The sequence below is a fragment of the Merops nubicus genome, unplaced genomic scaffold (genome assembly GCF_000691845.1).
Source record: "Merops nubicus isolate BGI_N331 unplaced genomic scaffold, ASM69184v1 scaffold12840, whole genome shotgun sequence".
Lineage (NCBI taxonomy): Eukaryota > Metazoa > Chordata > Aves > Coraciiformes > Meropidae > Merops > Merops nubicus.
The window spans coordinates 1-14412 of record NW_008580945.1 but is presented as its reverse complement, the minus strand read 5'-3'; the positions used below and the strand labels follow the sequence as shown (position 1 = coordinate 14412).

At 40.7% G+C, this 14412-nt stretch overlaps 1 protein-coding gene across 1 annotated transcript in view; it reads left to right on the top strand.

Moving 5' to 3' along the window:
• The window catches only part of ANKRD50 (ankyrin repeat domain 50), a 38855-nt gene extending 30843 nt beyond the window's left edge, over positions 1 to 8012 (top strand). The window contains exons 3-4 of the mRNA XM_008946881.1: positions 1390 to 4937; positions 7488 to 8012. Coding sequence (XP_008945129.1) covers positions 1390 to 4934 — 3545 coding nt within the window. The 3' untranslated portion in view covers positions 4935 to 4937; positions 7488 to 8012. The remainder of the gene's footprint in view (positions 1 to 1389; positions 4938 to 7487) is intronic.
• Positions 8013 to 14412: the final 6400 nt, after the last annotated feature.

Below are 14412 nucleotides of genomic sequence, written 5' to 3'. Positions count from 1 at the left end.
AGCTCAGAGGGTGAGTGGTTTGATCCACAGAATGTTTAAATGCAATAAAAACATAGGTCTGAAAGGAATATTCTTCAGAATCTCACTTAAAATTCTTTGTTCTGTGGAGATGGGGCCAAAAATGGCGTTAAATATGTTGCTCTGTGATTTGCTTTTCCTTCAGTACAATTTGGAGGTTGTAACTGCTTTGGTTTAAAAAGCAAAGTTATGGGGTTTTTTTATGGTGAGCTGAGCTGACTGTAAGGAAATGTGTGTGATCTGCTGCGCTGGAGAAAGAGATTACAGCCTGTCCCTGGAGAGGTGAGGTACAGTTCTGGGCTAAAATGCAGTAGTTTGAGCTGCTGTGTCTGTGACCTCTCTAGTTTTCCCATAGCTTCTGGAACAGCAGTGTTCAAACAATGTTTTGTGTCATTAATCAAAGAGGGTAGGTCTTCATCCAGTGCTTAACGTGGCACTACCAAAGCAAATATTTTAAATGAGGGAGGTAGCCGGGTCGTCCATACAACTCTGTCTTCATTCTGTCTCCTTCTTGAGAGCCTTAGGGCCACCAGCATTGGCTTAGGAACTTCTTCACACATGCTGCTAAGGTGTTCTTTGCTTTCGATGGGTTGGTGTGTGCATGTAGGGAGGAGATGTACACAGTATGCATTTATGAGATAATTTCCCTTTTTCCTCTTCTAGAATAAAGAGGTTGGAAAATCAGTGAGATTGTATGACTGTGAAAACTTGTTTCCTTAGACAGTGAGTCACCTACCAAAGAACTGGGGATTTTATCTAAAATTTAGCCCTTACTTCAAAAAAGTAGGTAATTCGCAGTGCACAGAGGTGTAAAGAGGTTTAAAACTAGTTTTAAATGTCTCTCCTATATCATAAAAGCTTTGAAAAGAAACGAAAGTGACCGAGTTGAAGTGATTTATGTATGTTCCATCATGCATATGCACCAGGTGTGAATAACCTCTTCTGTAATTATATTAATAGAATAGTTGTCTTAATCTAAATAACTTAATAAAATTATTTGGAATTCCATTGTTAACCACACTGGAGAAGAGATTATTCCTTTAATGATATAATAATACTTAATAATCTTATTTTGGTTGCAGTTCTGGTGGTTTTGCATAGGTGTTTATTATTGTCCAAGGTAGACTCACAACTCAGAGTGATTTTTAAAATTTTCTTTGTTAGTAGCATATTTTTCTTATGGTAGGTGGTGATAAAAACATGTCTGTTGTCAAAGTTCTCTCTATTATTAACGTACATTCACTATTTGTACACAGAAAACATATTATTGTGGGTGTTCCCTACCCAGAAAATGTCTGTCTTTTTTTTTTTTCCTTTAACATTATGTGAAATTAGATCAGAAATAATAATAAATTTCTTCCCTTTTCATAGGTTTTCGAAAAATAAGTCTGGATGATCTACGAAAGGCCTACATTGTGAAAGATGTGCAACAGTACATTCTGCATCGTTTAGATCAGGAAGAAGCACTGAGACAACACCTCACAAAAGAAACTGCAGAAATGCTGAATCAGCTTCACATCAAAAGCAGCGGTTGCTTTTTGTATCTGGAACGTGTCCTAGATGGAGTTGTGGAGAATTTTATTATGTTACGAGAGATTCGTGATATCCCAGGAACATTAAATGGCCTGTACCTTTGGCTCTGCCAGAGACTTTTTGTGAGAAAACAGTTTGCAAAAGTCCAGCCCATTCTCAACGTAATTCTCGCAGCCTGTAGGCCGCTAACCACGATGGAATTGTATCATGCAGTGTGGACCAAAAACATGACGTTGACGATGGAAGACTTTCAACGCAAACTGGATGTCCTGTCAAAAGTCCTAATCGATGGACTTGGAAATACAAAAATCTTGTTCCATTACAGTTTTGCGGAGTGGTTGCTGGATGTGAAGCACTGTACGCAGAAGTACCTGTGTAACGCAGCCGAGGGGCACAGAATGCTGGCCATGAGCTACACTTGCCGAGCCAAGGATTTAACACCGCTAGAAGCTCAAGAGTTTGCCTTGCATCTGATTAATTCAAATTTACAGTTGGAGACTTCCGAGCTGGCGTTGTGGATGATATGGAACGGCACACCGGTCAAAGACTCCCTGTCGACTTTAATCCCTAAAGAACAAGAAGTGCTGCAGCTGCTGGTGAAAGCCGGTGCTCACGTCAACAGCGAAGACGACCGCACGTCTTGCATCGTTCGGCAGGCTCTGGAGAGAGAGGATTCCATTCGCACCTTGTTGGACAACGGGGCGTCGGTGAACCAGTGCGATTCCAACGGCAGAACGCTCCTGGCCAACGCCGCGTACAGCGGCAATCTCGACGTCGTGAACTTGCTGGTTTCGAGGGGAGCCGACTTGGAGGTCGAAGACACTCACGGGCAAACAGCACTTACCTTAGCTGCTCGGCAGGGACATACCAAGGTGGTCAATTGTCTGATCGGCTGTGGGGCTAACGTGAACCACACCGATCACGACGGCTGGACGGCCCTGCGGTCTGCAGCGTGGGGCGGGCACACCGAGGTGGTCTCTGCCCTCCTCTACGCCGGAGTCAAAGTGGACTGTGCAGATGCTGACAGTCGAACGGCCCTCAGAGCAGCAGCCTGGGGAGGGCACGAGGATATTGTGCTGAATCTCCTTCAGCACGGGGCTGAAGTGAACAAAGCTGATAACGAGGGCAGAACGGCTCTGATCGCAGCTGCGTACATGGGGCATAAGGAGATCGTGGAGCACCTGCTGGATCACGGTGCGGAGGTGAACCACGAGGACGTGGATGGAAGGACTGCGCTGTCGGTCGCTGCGCTTTGCGTGCCGGCCAGTAAGGGACATGCCTCGGTGGTTAGTCTGCTGATTGACCGTGGTGCTGAGGTTGACCACTGCGATAAAGACGGCATGACTCCGCTGCTGGTAGCTGCATATGAAGGACATGTAGATGTTGTTGATCTACTTCTAGAAGGAGGAGCTGATGTCGATCACACGGACAACAACGGCCGGACGCCGCTTCTGGCAGCAGCCTCCATGGGCCACGCTTCGGTTGTAAATACTCTCTTATTTTGGGGTGCGGCTGTTGACAGCATTGATAGTGAAGGGAGGACGGTTCTGAGCATAGCGTCTGCCCAGGGCAATGTTGAAGTAGTACGGACTCTGCTGGACAGGGGGCTAGATGAAAACCACAGAGATGATGCAGGCTGGACACCTTTGCACATGGCAGCTTTTGAAGGTCACAGGTTGATCTGTGAAGCTCTTATAGAACAAGGTGCTAGAACAAATGAAATTGATAACGATGGACGTATACCTTTCATATTAGCTGCACAAGAAGGTCACTATGATTGTGTGCAGATATTACTGGAAAATAAATCCAACATTGATCAGAGGGGCTACGATGGGAGAAATGCTCTCCGGGTTGCTGCTTTAGAAGGTCACAGAGATATAGTTGAACTCCTGCTCAGCCACGGGGCAGATGTAAACTACAAAGATGCTGATGGCCGGCCAACGCTTTACATCTTAGCATTAGAAAACCAGCTCACGATGGCTGAGTATTTTTTAGAAAATGGTGCAAACGTAGAAGCAAGTGATGCTGAGGGAAGAACAGCACTCCATGTTTCCTGCTGGCAGGGCCATTTGGAGATGGTGCAGGTGCTGATAACGTACCATGCTGATGTGAATGCTGCAGATAATGAGAAGAGATCTGCTCTGCAGTCTGCTGCATGGCAAGGTCATGTGAAGGTCGTGCAGCTTCTCATTGAGCATGGAGCTCTGGTTGACCATACGTGTAATCAAGGTGCTACTGGACTCTGCATTGCAGCCCAAGAAGGGCACATTGACGTGGTCCAAATATTACTAGAGCACGGTGCTGATCCAAATCATGCCGACCAGTTTGGGCGCACTGCCATGCGTGTTGCAGCTAAAAACGGACACTCTCAGATTATTAAATTACTGGAAAAATATGGTGCGTCTACTCTGAACGGTTGCACTCCCTCTCCAGTCCACACAATGGAGCAAAAGCCCTTACAGTCTGTCTCTTCTAAAATGCAGTCGTTAACCATGAAGTCAAATAGTTCAGGGAGTACCGGTGGGGATATGCAGCCTAGTATGCGTGGCCTATCTAACGGACCTGCTCATGCCTTCAGCTCTCCTTCAGAGTCGCCTGATTCCACAGTTGACCGTCAGAAGTCATCTTTATCTAATAATTCCCTGAAAAGTTCCAAAAACTCTTCTCTCCGCACCACTTCGTCGACTGCGACTGCTCAGACGGTGCCCATTGATAGTTTCCACAGCCTGTCGTTCACCGAGCAAATCCAGCAGCACTCCCTGCCCCGCAGCAGAAGTAGGCAGTCCATCGTCTCCCCTTCTTCCACAACTCACTCCCTCAGTCAAAACCATAATTCACCAAGCAGTGAATTTGAATGGAGCCAAGTAAAACCCAGTCTGAAATCAACTAAAGCTAACAAAGGGGGGAAAACGGATAACTCTGGCAAATCTGGGTCAGCTGGAAAGAAAATAAAACAAAGTAGCTCCTCCCAGCCAAAAGTGTTAGAGTATGAAATGACTCAGTTTGATAAACGAGTACCTATTGCCAAATCTGGGACAAACATGCCACTTAAATCAATGCCGGCAGATCCCCAGTGCAAAATTTTGGTCCCACCAGCTCAGCAAGAAGTTGGCCGATCTCAGCAACAGTTCCTCATTCACCAACAAAGTGGAGAGCAGAAGAAGAGAAATGGAATTATGACCAACCCAAATTACCATCTTCAGAGCAATCAGGTTTTTCTCGGTAGGGTTTCCGTCCCACGAACCATGCAGGACAGAGGCCACCAGGAGGTCCTGGAAGGATATCCTCCTGCAGAGACAGAACTCAGCCTTAAGCAAGCCTTAAAACTTCAGATCGAAGGTAGTGACCCAAGTTTCAACTACAAGAAGGAAACACCGTTATAAAAGGTAACCTATCTAGTCACAAAGGAAGCAAGTGTATTTCTTCACGTGTATTTTATATAGGCTAAACTTATGTTTCATTTTTGCTTATCATCATAATTGCTTTCTTAATAAAAACCATGAAGGTTAAAATCTGAACCTGGTAAGTATTTGTTTTGCTGTTGTTTAAGAGCATCAACCGTAGAGGAATTGTAATATTTTCTATTGAATTCTGATTGCTCAAATCCTACCCCAGGAGCTTTGATATGTGACTGAATAAAATGGCAAGTTTCATGTAGGATTGGTTTAGGATTTTCTTTTCAGACATAAGGACAGCTGGGAGTTTTAATATGTGGTATTTTCAGATACAGTAATTATTTCATTGTTTACAAAACTGCTTTTGAGGAAGCTTCTGAAGTTTCTTGTCAGATACATGCAACCACTTCTATGAGTTTGTATTTTAAATGTGAAAACTCAGTAGCATAATTAGCTACAAATTAAAAACTTAACATACTATGCTAAAGCTTTGGGGTTAGATTCTGTTACTAGGACGGTGATGTTAATATAAAAGCATTGCTGTTCCTCAGAGCAAGATTAGAATCTATCCTATGGTACCAATCTTCTGACCATTCTGTAGTTCTTAATCAGTAGAGTTCATTTAGATGTCTCACTTTCTCTCCCAGACTGAATTTGAAGCTGAAAAGGGAACATTATGTAGCTTTTTTCAGACCTGAACTGTCAGTGAGTCAGCTAAAATAGAACTATTTTTCTCCCTCTCCCTGACAAGGTTTATCTTTTTTAAGCGTATTGGGCATGTCTTAATAATATATTTCCTATTTGAATTTCAAAGAAGCGTCTTTATGAAGTGCGTGCACATCTCTTACTGCCTATTTGCTTAGTTTTGAAAATGCTTTTTGTTTGTGCAAATGCTGCATTTTTGACAGATCAGACTGCTGCTCCTTAGAACAAGAACGTTCTTGCTAGCTGACTCAGTTCTGCTGCAAGTCATCAAAGACTGCAGGTTGCTGGGACAGTTGCAGGTGGTGCAGAATCCACAAATGGGAGGCTTTCACCTCTCTAAAACGCATAGACAAGGTTTTTCCCAAAATGCCCTGAAATGGATTTCACCTTATTGAATGCATCTTTGTGGATGTAGCTGAGGTCTGTTGTGAGTTTCAGAGCATTAGAATATTATAGAATCATTCTGGGTGGAAGAGACCTTCAAGGTTGTCAGGTCCAGCCATTAACCCAGCACTGCCAGGTCACTGCTAAACCATGTCCCTCAGCACCACATCAGCATGTCTTTTAAATACCTCCATGGCTTCTCACTTCACCACTTCCCTGGGCAGCCTTTTGTTGTGAGGGGCCCAAAACTGAATGATCACTATCCTGGTTCTGCTGGTTGTTGTGCAGCACCCTGAGATGTTTCCATGAGGTTAAATTAAAATGTTTGAAACAATACAGTGTTCCAAAAAGCTGTATACTAGAGCTTGCACCCTTGTAAAATACAAACATTAGCAAAGGTTCGGAGGAGGTATGGAGCATGTAAAAGTGAAGAGGCAGGACAACCAGGAGCAGTTGAGGGAGAATGGGCTGTGAATCTTCATAAAAGTCAAAAGGAAGGACTTTAGATTCCCACAGCTCTACATCTTGTCCAAACAGGATTAAAATCTGTTTCTCTTTTTTTTTTTTTTTTTCCCTGCCTCCATAAAGCATATTAAGCCTCCATAAAACATATTAAAATGTATAATTAAGAACTGTGTTTCCTAACTCTTCTGTACCGGTGCTTGATGTTCAGTGCTTGCTTTGATGTTACACTTTATTGTAAATTAATTGTATGGTTCTGATCTAGGACGTATTGATTGGACCTGACCTGCCATCATAAGACTAGTGTTGATGAATTTTCTGTCTTTTTTTTTGATTTAAAAATATAAACAAAGAATGGGAAAAAAAAAATTCACATATTAATTTTGAAAATTGAATTTGGCTTTGTTTTTTCAGGAACAAATAGTGCTTTATTGAAAACTAAGGGGGTTTCTCCATGAAGAACTTGGTTATGCAAATGGCTAAGCTTATGAGGTGGTAGATAACCAAGTTGATCCTTTTGTTTTTTTCTTTAATGATTTTTCATAGCTTCATTTTAAATCTGAAAGTTTAAAGCGATTTTGTGTGGATTATGAATTGCTTGATGCAGTCTGTAATTTACCTCCCTTTTTTTTTGCCAAGTCTCAAGCACAAAACCAGTAATTTCCCTGACCAGTGAATAAATTAGTCACCCGTGAAGAATCACATCAGAAATATTCTGCTGGAGCACCTGAGGAATGGCTTTCCTTCCCTGGCTGCTGCTTCTGAGCTCTCTTTGGGAAGCTCTTCTGCTGTGGGGACCTTGTAGCTGTTCTGGAAGGTGGAGAGCACAGGGAATCAGTCATGGGGTTTCAGTTAGCCAGGAAATACTTTTCATCCTTGCTATGTTGTTGTGTGCATTTAATCTTAATTAGAAATGATGTTGCTCTTCTGACAACAGCGTTTGCATTATGGAGTATTTAAAAACTTAATGTTTTTGTTTTGGACTTTTAGGCCAATTCCATGATGCTATGAAGAGACAAGTGCTTCTGCTCCAAATGATCTGTCAGCTGGCTGGGATAGAAGCATATGATGCTTGTTTAGTCCACCTAGAAATTCAAGAATGTGATGACTACAGTACAGTTACCTTAATTACTGTAACGTGCCTACATTTTCAGGCTGCCTTCTCAGTATAACCCTCTGTGCTTCAGAAATTTATTTTGTGTACTTTGTATTTAATACACAGAATGAGCACTTTTTTTTAATTGCAGAAAGCTATATGCTGTATTTCCCTGACAACAGCTGAAAATGGTAAGAACAAGGAATTCTGATGTCCCATTCCAGAATGCTCAGTAGAGGTGCATGTGCCACAGTGAACTGTGTATAGAAAGGCAGTGCTTTTTTGTATTTATTTTCCTGTGGCTAAAGAAAATTAGCAAACAGTTTGTCACAGTTGCATTGTTGTAAGGTATGGTCAGTTCCCTGTGTACTTCAAAAAGTTCTCTCCAGAAATACAAGTCTTGTAACAGTATTTTATAAATACTGCACTTGTGTGTTCTGTCTGTATAATAGCTGTTCAGTGGTAGCAAGCGGTCGGACTGCAACAATCTGCAGTATCTTTGGGATTTTTTAAGAGCCAAAATCCACTCTCTGATACTACAGCACCAAATCTGGATGGCAGACAGTGACCACTGAAAGCCACAGGCAAATTTGCTCTTGGACACTTGATCTTAAATAGCCTCCATTATTGTTATGGTGATGAGGTAACTGAATATGGGTATGTTTTAGGTGCTAAAGTAAAATGTCTGATCCTGCTTTTGTGTATATCTTTATACATTGGAAACAGCTCTTTCTTTTTTTTTTTCCAAGGTAAAGGACTGTATTGAGAATGTCAGTAAGACAAACCATGGAAAATACAGGCGCTTTGTTAATGAGGCTGAGAGAATTTACAGTGAGTCCAGTGGAAAAGCGAACGGTTGGTAATACCATTGTCTGGGGAGTACAGAGATTAATTACTGAGTTAGCCTGTCCCGAGACAATAACTCTTTAAAGCACAAACTTGTATGAATGTGGTTACTGCTTCAGATGGATTAGGTAGAGCCAGTGTGAGTGTCTCTGTACCTGGAGCATGGTTAATCAGCAGTCTGGATAGTAATGGAAAGCTGGTTCCCTGCTCTTACAGCAGAAGAGAGCAAAATCAAGGCCATTGTGGATAAAGTGAACAGTATGAATTTTTCCTTTGAATGTGCACATCTTGCTCACACAGCTCCGTGAGTGATAAAAGTGAAACAAGTGGGTTATTTTCTTCTATGAATGCAAGCTATATTCTACTACTCACCGTTACACAGCCTTGCTCTTTAGAAAATAAGCCTATTTTTGTATGTGAGTATTTCTTCTAAAGGCTTGGGTTTCATCTTTTTCATACTCTAATTCTCATCATTCCACAAATAAAATGATAGAAAGCTGAGGTTATTTTTCATAGCAGATTAATTAGATGTATGGCTATCCTTAAACTTCAATAAATGGCCCCTGGATGTATATGTGGTGCATATTCTGAGGCACTAAAGGGCTCTGTGTCTTACTATTATTATTAACAACCATCAAAACTTTTTTTTTTTTTTTTAAATATCTTGCACCTCCATTCTTATTTGCTTGTTACTAAATGTAAAAAGAATGTTTTATAGTCAGGCATTCAGCATATAGTAGAATTAGATGTTAAAAAGTTGACACACGGCAATATTGATTATTCTGAATGTTTCATGTATTGAATTTCTTGTCCCCGTGGGACAATTATAAAATAATCATAACACGAGTCTAGCAGAATGGCCTTAAGAGGATTAGAGGCTCAGTAAAGAGAAAGTACCAAAATGTTCTCAGCAAACTTGTTCCGAACCTCAAGTATAGTACATTTGCAATACTGTGCAAGAAATACAACTTGTCTTAGTTATTAGATGTATGTTTTGTTCTGTAGAAAGGGATCCCTGAATGCCAACGTTTTTCTACTGACCCTTGACTGTAATTGGGATTATATTTATTTAATTTTATTGTGTTGTTATTAATTGCACCTTGTGGACAGAGGACGTAAAAATATGGCCAGTTTCACAAGGGGCCACAACTTATAGATAGCCTAATGGGTTTTGTGTGAAGAATATTTACATTTGAAACAGTTGCTGGGGAAACCCTGTATCTAAATCAGCAGAAAGCAGAGCTGTTAAAAATGTTTTCAGAAATGACAATTGTTACAGGTTTTGAATATCACTTTGGAACAGAGCATGAATTGCTTTAAAAACATCTCCTTTCTCAGAAGGTCTGTGTAATACCAAGTTGCTAGTGCGTGTGATTTTTAATACCATCATTTGTGAGGGTTTTGCCTACAAAGGGAAGTTGCTCTTCCCCCTGTTGTCCTTCTGTCCTGCTCTCCTCTTTCCCATCTGTACAATGAAGTGGAGGTGAATGGAGTTGCATAGCTGTGGCTCAGCACCGTTCCTTCTGGCAGGGTGGCAGTTCTCACCACCCAAAAAAAAAAGAATAATACATGAATCCTGTTACTCCTCATCCCATTTCACTGGTCCTTCGAAGGTCATCTCCTCAAGACGTTTGACATTCTTGATGGCAGAGCTAGGGAACAACTGCTTTGTGGACACACAGACATCAATACTGTATGCATGTGGAAAAACTCCTCGGAAGAGAAATGCATTAAGAGATACAGAGGCACAACTAATGCATTTTTGTCTTGTCCGTGATCAGTATTGAAAACATCACCATTTATTTAAAAAAAAAAAAAAAGGGGGTTTTCCTCATCAGTTACTCTGCTATGCAAATATCTGTTATGCTTAATGTTCCCCATCTGAACTCCTCAGTTAACTTTGCAGATAGACTGTTTTTCCTGGAGTTGTAAATAGCCTTTAATGTACATTGAATGAATTTCACATTGTAAAATTTTTATTTTATTCCTTGTATTATATTAAGCGAAAAATCCCTGTGTATATGAAAGTGCATAATAAATATATTTGCTTTTCAGCAGACATCTAACTGTTTTAATTTTACTACCTCGTTTCCTGGGACAGCTCAGGAAAAGGTTATTGAACTGGATTAGCATTTGTGTAGTACTTAATGAAACGTCATGTTATGTGTCCAGTGGGCAGTCCAGGCAGCAAAACTCGGCCCCAGGTGTTAATTCTTGTGACCCTGCTTATCACTCAACTGACCTTTTTCCCATTTATCTAAGTCAACTCTGAGCATTTGGAGGAGAAAATTTGCTGCATGGTCTTTTGTTTAGAATGACCATTATATACCAGGAGGGCAAATAAATTCAGTGTTTCAGTTGCTGTAAATTCTTTACCACCTCCAATGGTATTTATTATTATCTCTTTGATCAGTGTTTCTCTGTAGTATTTTCAATTCAAGCAAAAGCTCACTTACTGATGGTGGCTACTCTTTTTTCCTTGAACTTGTTATTTAAAAAAGTAGGAGAGAGAAGTTTTCCGGTCATTGCAATAATCCCGTTCGCCCTTGTGACTTCTGCTTTAGGTTACATACCCATGGTGATTTCTCTGCAGAGGTGCTGAGTGTGAAGGAAGAGCTTGGCTGTGCCTTCTGCAAATGATGGTTCAGGTTTACCTCCATGTATTCCAGTTTACGCTGCTTCCAGCTGTGTTGGTGCTTATGGGTCAACTGATTTCTAAAATTAGGGGAATGACAAACAAAATTATTGGTAACTGTTGACTTGTTTTTCTGTATATTTCTGTGGTTTCTCACAATAATTATTGACTCTCTTTTGTTAAGTTCTTTATGTTTGAAATAACAAAGAGATGCATTAGTTCAGTGGCTATTTTTCATTGAGGTAAAGAATTATTTTCACTGAATTAGTCTTTGAATAAGTTATATTACCTTCCAGAGACACACGTTTTCTTCAGATAATCACTGTAATAATACTTAAATAAAATTATTCAACACCTGGTTTTAATCTGTTATTCTATGGAATATAAACAGTCAGGTTGAATAATGCCTCACATCATCTGTGAGATCTTTACAATAATTTGGTTTGTGTAGTACATGTATTTTCCAGAAGAAAGCTGGGACTAGTTGGCACAGTGAACTAAAGCTTTTCAGTTGGAGGCCCTTTGAAAGACAGCAATGAGAATTTGGCATTGATCTAAATCCTAATCATTTTATGCTACAGTGAGTCGAGAAATAGGGTATGGGACTGAGAAATCTACTTGGCAAATCATTTTATTAAAGAAGTCTCCACATTTATATTTAGGTAATACAAACAAACTGACCTTAGAATAAAAATCTAATTGGCTGGTGTCCCAGAAAGACCTACTGTTCTCACTTTTATTCTTGTAAATTTGTGTTGGACCAGCCAAGTCACAGAACTACAATTACAGGTAGATTTTAAGCTAGAGAAAAATAACTTCTAACGGACTCCTGTGATAAACTCTTGTGTCTTCGGGAATTTAGTTTGCATCCTGTAACCATTTCTCATGGATTAAGAACACAGTAAAGGAGTTTGTGGGTTAGTTGGGGAACTCTTTTTCATCTCTGTGCCTCATTAGTCTGTTCTGTTGTTGTCTTTTGGGGCTTGCTCAAACATTTGCATAGGGTACTGCCAGAGCTACAGGAGCTTTCACCATTGTTCTTGTGTATCCTCAAAAACTGGGCGATTGGGAGGGGTAATTTTAGAATAGATGTAAGGAAGGAGTCCAGGTTCCAAAAACCCTCATTTCAGTCCGTTTACTGTTCCTGCATTTTATTATTTTGGCTTTTCAAATGCTGATAGGTCACAGAGTTAAGAGGAGAAGTCTGACTCGCATAATGTGGGCAAGTTACTGTCCCTTAAGTGGTGGTTTTCCAGCTGTGGCCTGCAAAACTCTCATGATTCATTAAGAAATTTTAAGGGCTTCATAAAAAGGTAAAAAAAAAAGGTGAACCTATTATCAGATTACTTGGATGCATAAGGGGCACTTAGGAATTTTCAAGTCAAAAAGCCTGAAATACACAACTCTGAAGTTTCACCTAAATAAGTTAGTGGGTCTAAATAAGTGGGGTTAAGGCTAGAAATTTTTGGTTGACAAGTTGGTTTGTGAGCAAATAAAAATGCAAAAAATGTGAAGGCTGTCCCAGGCACCTATTGCAGTTTCTCCAGTCCAAAGCCTGGCAGTTGGATTCTGATTTGATTTGAAGATATGGTTGTATTTCTAATTAAGTTTTGCTCATTACAGACCTAGGGCAAATCATAAACACTTCCTGTTGGGGAGCAGCACCTGTACATAGGCTGATACATAGGGAGTTTTTTCTGCATGCAAAGCTGGTATTCCCAAAAGAGAAGAAAGTATACAGAAGGTATACTGGTCAAATTAGCAGGTGTGGGGTGTAATGAAAAGGCCAAACCAAGAGAACTTAAAGGGCATCTTCTTAATAGTTCATTTGACTATGTTAAAAACTTCCCTTTTTTTTTTTTCCCTGCTAGAGTGGTGATGATAATGTATAGTGCCAGATCTGTACTGAGAAAGTCGGGGGTTTTTTTGGGAACTGCCATAGAGGGCAGGAAGTTTTCCAAGAATCCTTTGCAAGGTGCTTTGTGTCTTTATGAAAGGAGCTTTCCAGCAAAGGAACCTCCCAGTTCCTGGTGATGTCACAGATTTATTGGTGAAGTTGACACTCTGAAAATAGAAAGATTACAGAGAGTTTGGGAAACAAAACAGAATAAACTGTTGGGGTTTGGGGGATTTGTTTCACCCTTCTTTGATGTAACTTGTTTTTCCTAGGGAAAAGAGATTTTTAAAAAATAATTAAAAATTCAGGTAAGTAATAAAGTTCTTCTTTTTCCATAATGAGTTAAGGCTGGGAGCACGGCTGCTGTGTATTTGCTGTGTCTTAGTGAGCACTAAGCCAACCTCATAGAGAGACTCTTTAAAATTCAAAGCTTTATTCATAGATGACAAAGACAGAACAGGCTTTTCTTATTATTTATGCTGTCTTCTTCCATTGTACTGGCTATTCACTTTAACACTGCATTTTCCCCAAATACAAAATGTTGTAGTGTTACCTAAGCAGTATATCTGAACAAAATGCAGTGCTTGAGATTGCTTTATGAATAGTAATAATGTAATAATTACACTGATGTTTTTCCGTATCTCACTATAGAAAATTTTTCTTTTTACCAGCAAATCCCAAAACACCTTATAGACCAGGTGGGGAATATAGAGATAAATGTCTGCCCTGTCAGTCACCTAGTAGGCCAACACCAAGTCAAAAAGCCCCATGGTGTCTCCAGCACTAGGCAGTTCTGCCACCCTGAATAACCTGTTGTCAGGCATTAACTCATCTTTTTTTTTGGTGCTTTTCTGCATTTATAGTAGGACGTTCTGGAGGCTGGCCACACAGCTGGGTGCCACCAGCTCAAGATCTTTGGCCCCAGCCATCCAAGCTTTGTTGGAGATGAGTCAGCTCCAATTTGGAGGCCTCTCCACCAGCAGATTTGTATCAGGTTGGGCAGAGGACCATGCCTTGCTGCTTCTGGCAGGGGCTTGAGTCACACAGCACATGGGAGAGCTCACCGAGCTCGGTGTGTAGTCATGCTCATTTTTGCTACTGCAGACAGATCTTTCAAAAACCCCTCGTGGAAAAAAAAAAAATACTCCAGAAACCTGACTGACAGACACAGAAAAACCTTTGATGTTTTCCAGCTTTGTGAGTAGCAATACTGAGAATGCATCCCAGCCTTTGTGTCCCAGTGCCAGCTTTCTCCTCGTTGTGGTGGTTTAAGCCACTTTTTATCATTCAGGGGCAGGTTCAATAAAGGTGACGGAAGAACTGAACAAAATTAGCAGCAAGTGAACAGTTTATTACAGAGGGTTTAAATAGGGCAAGGCAGGATACCCCAAAGAAACATGTGACATGAAGGGAAAACAACACAAAAAGAAAAAAAAAAAAA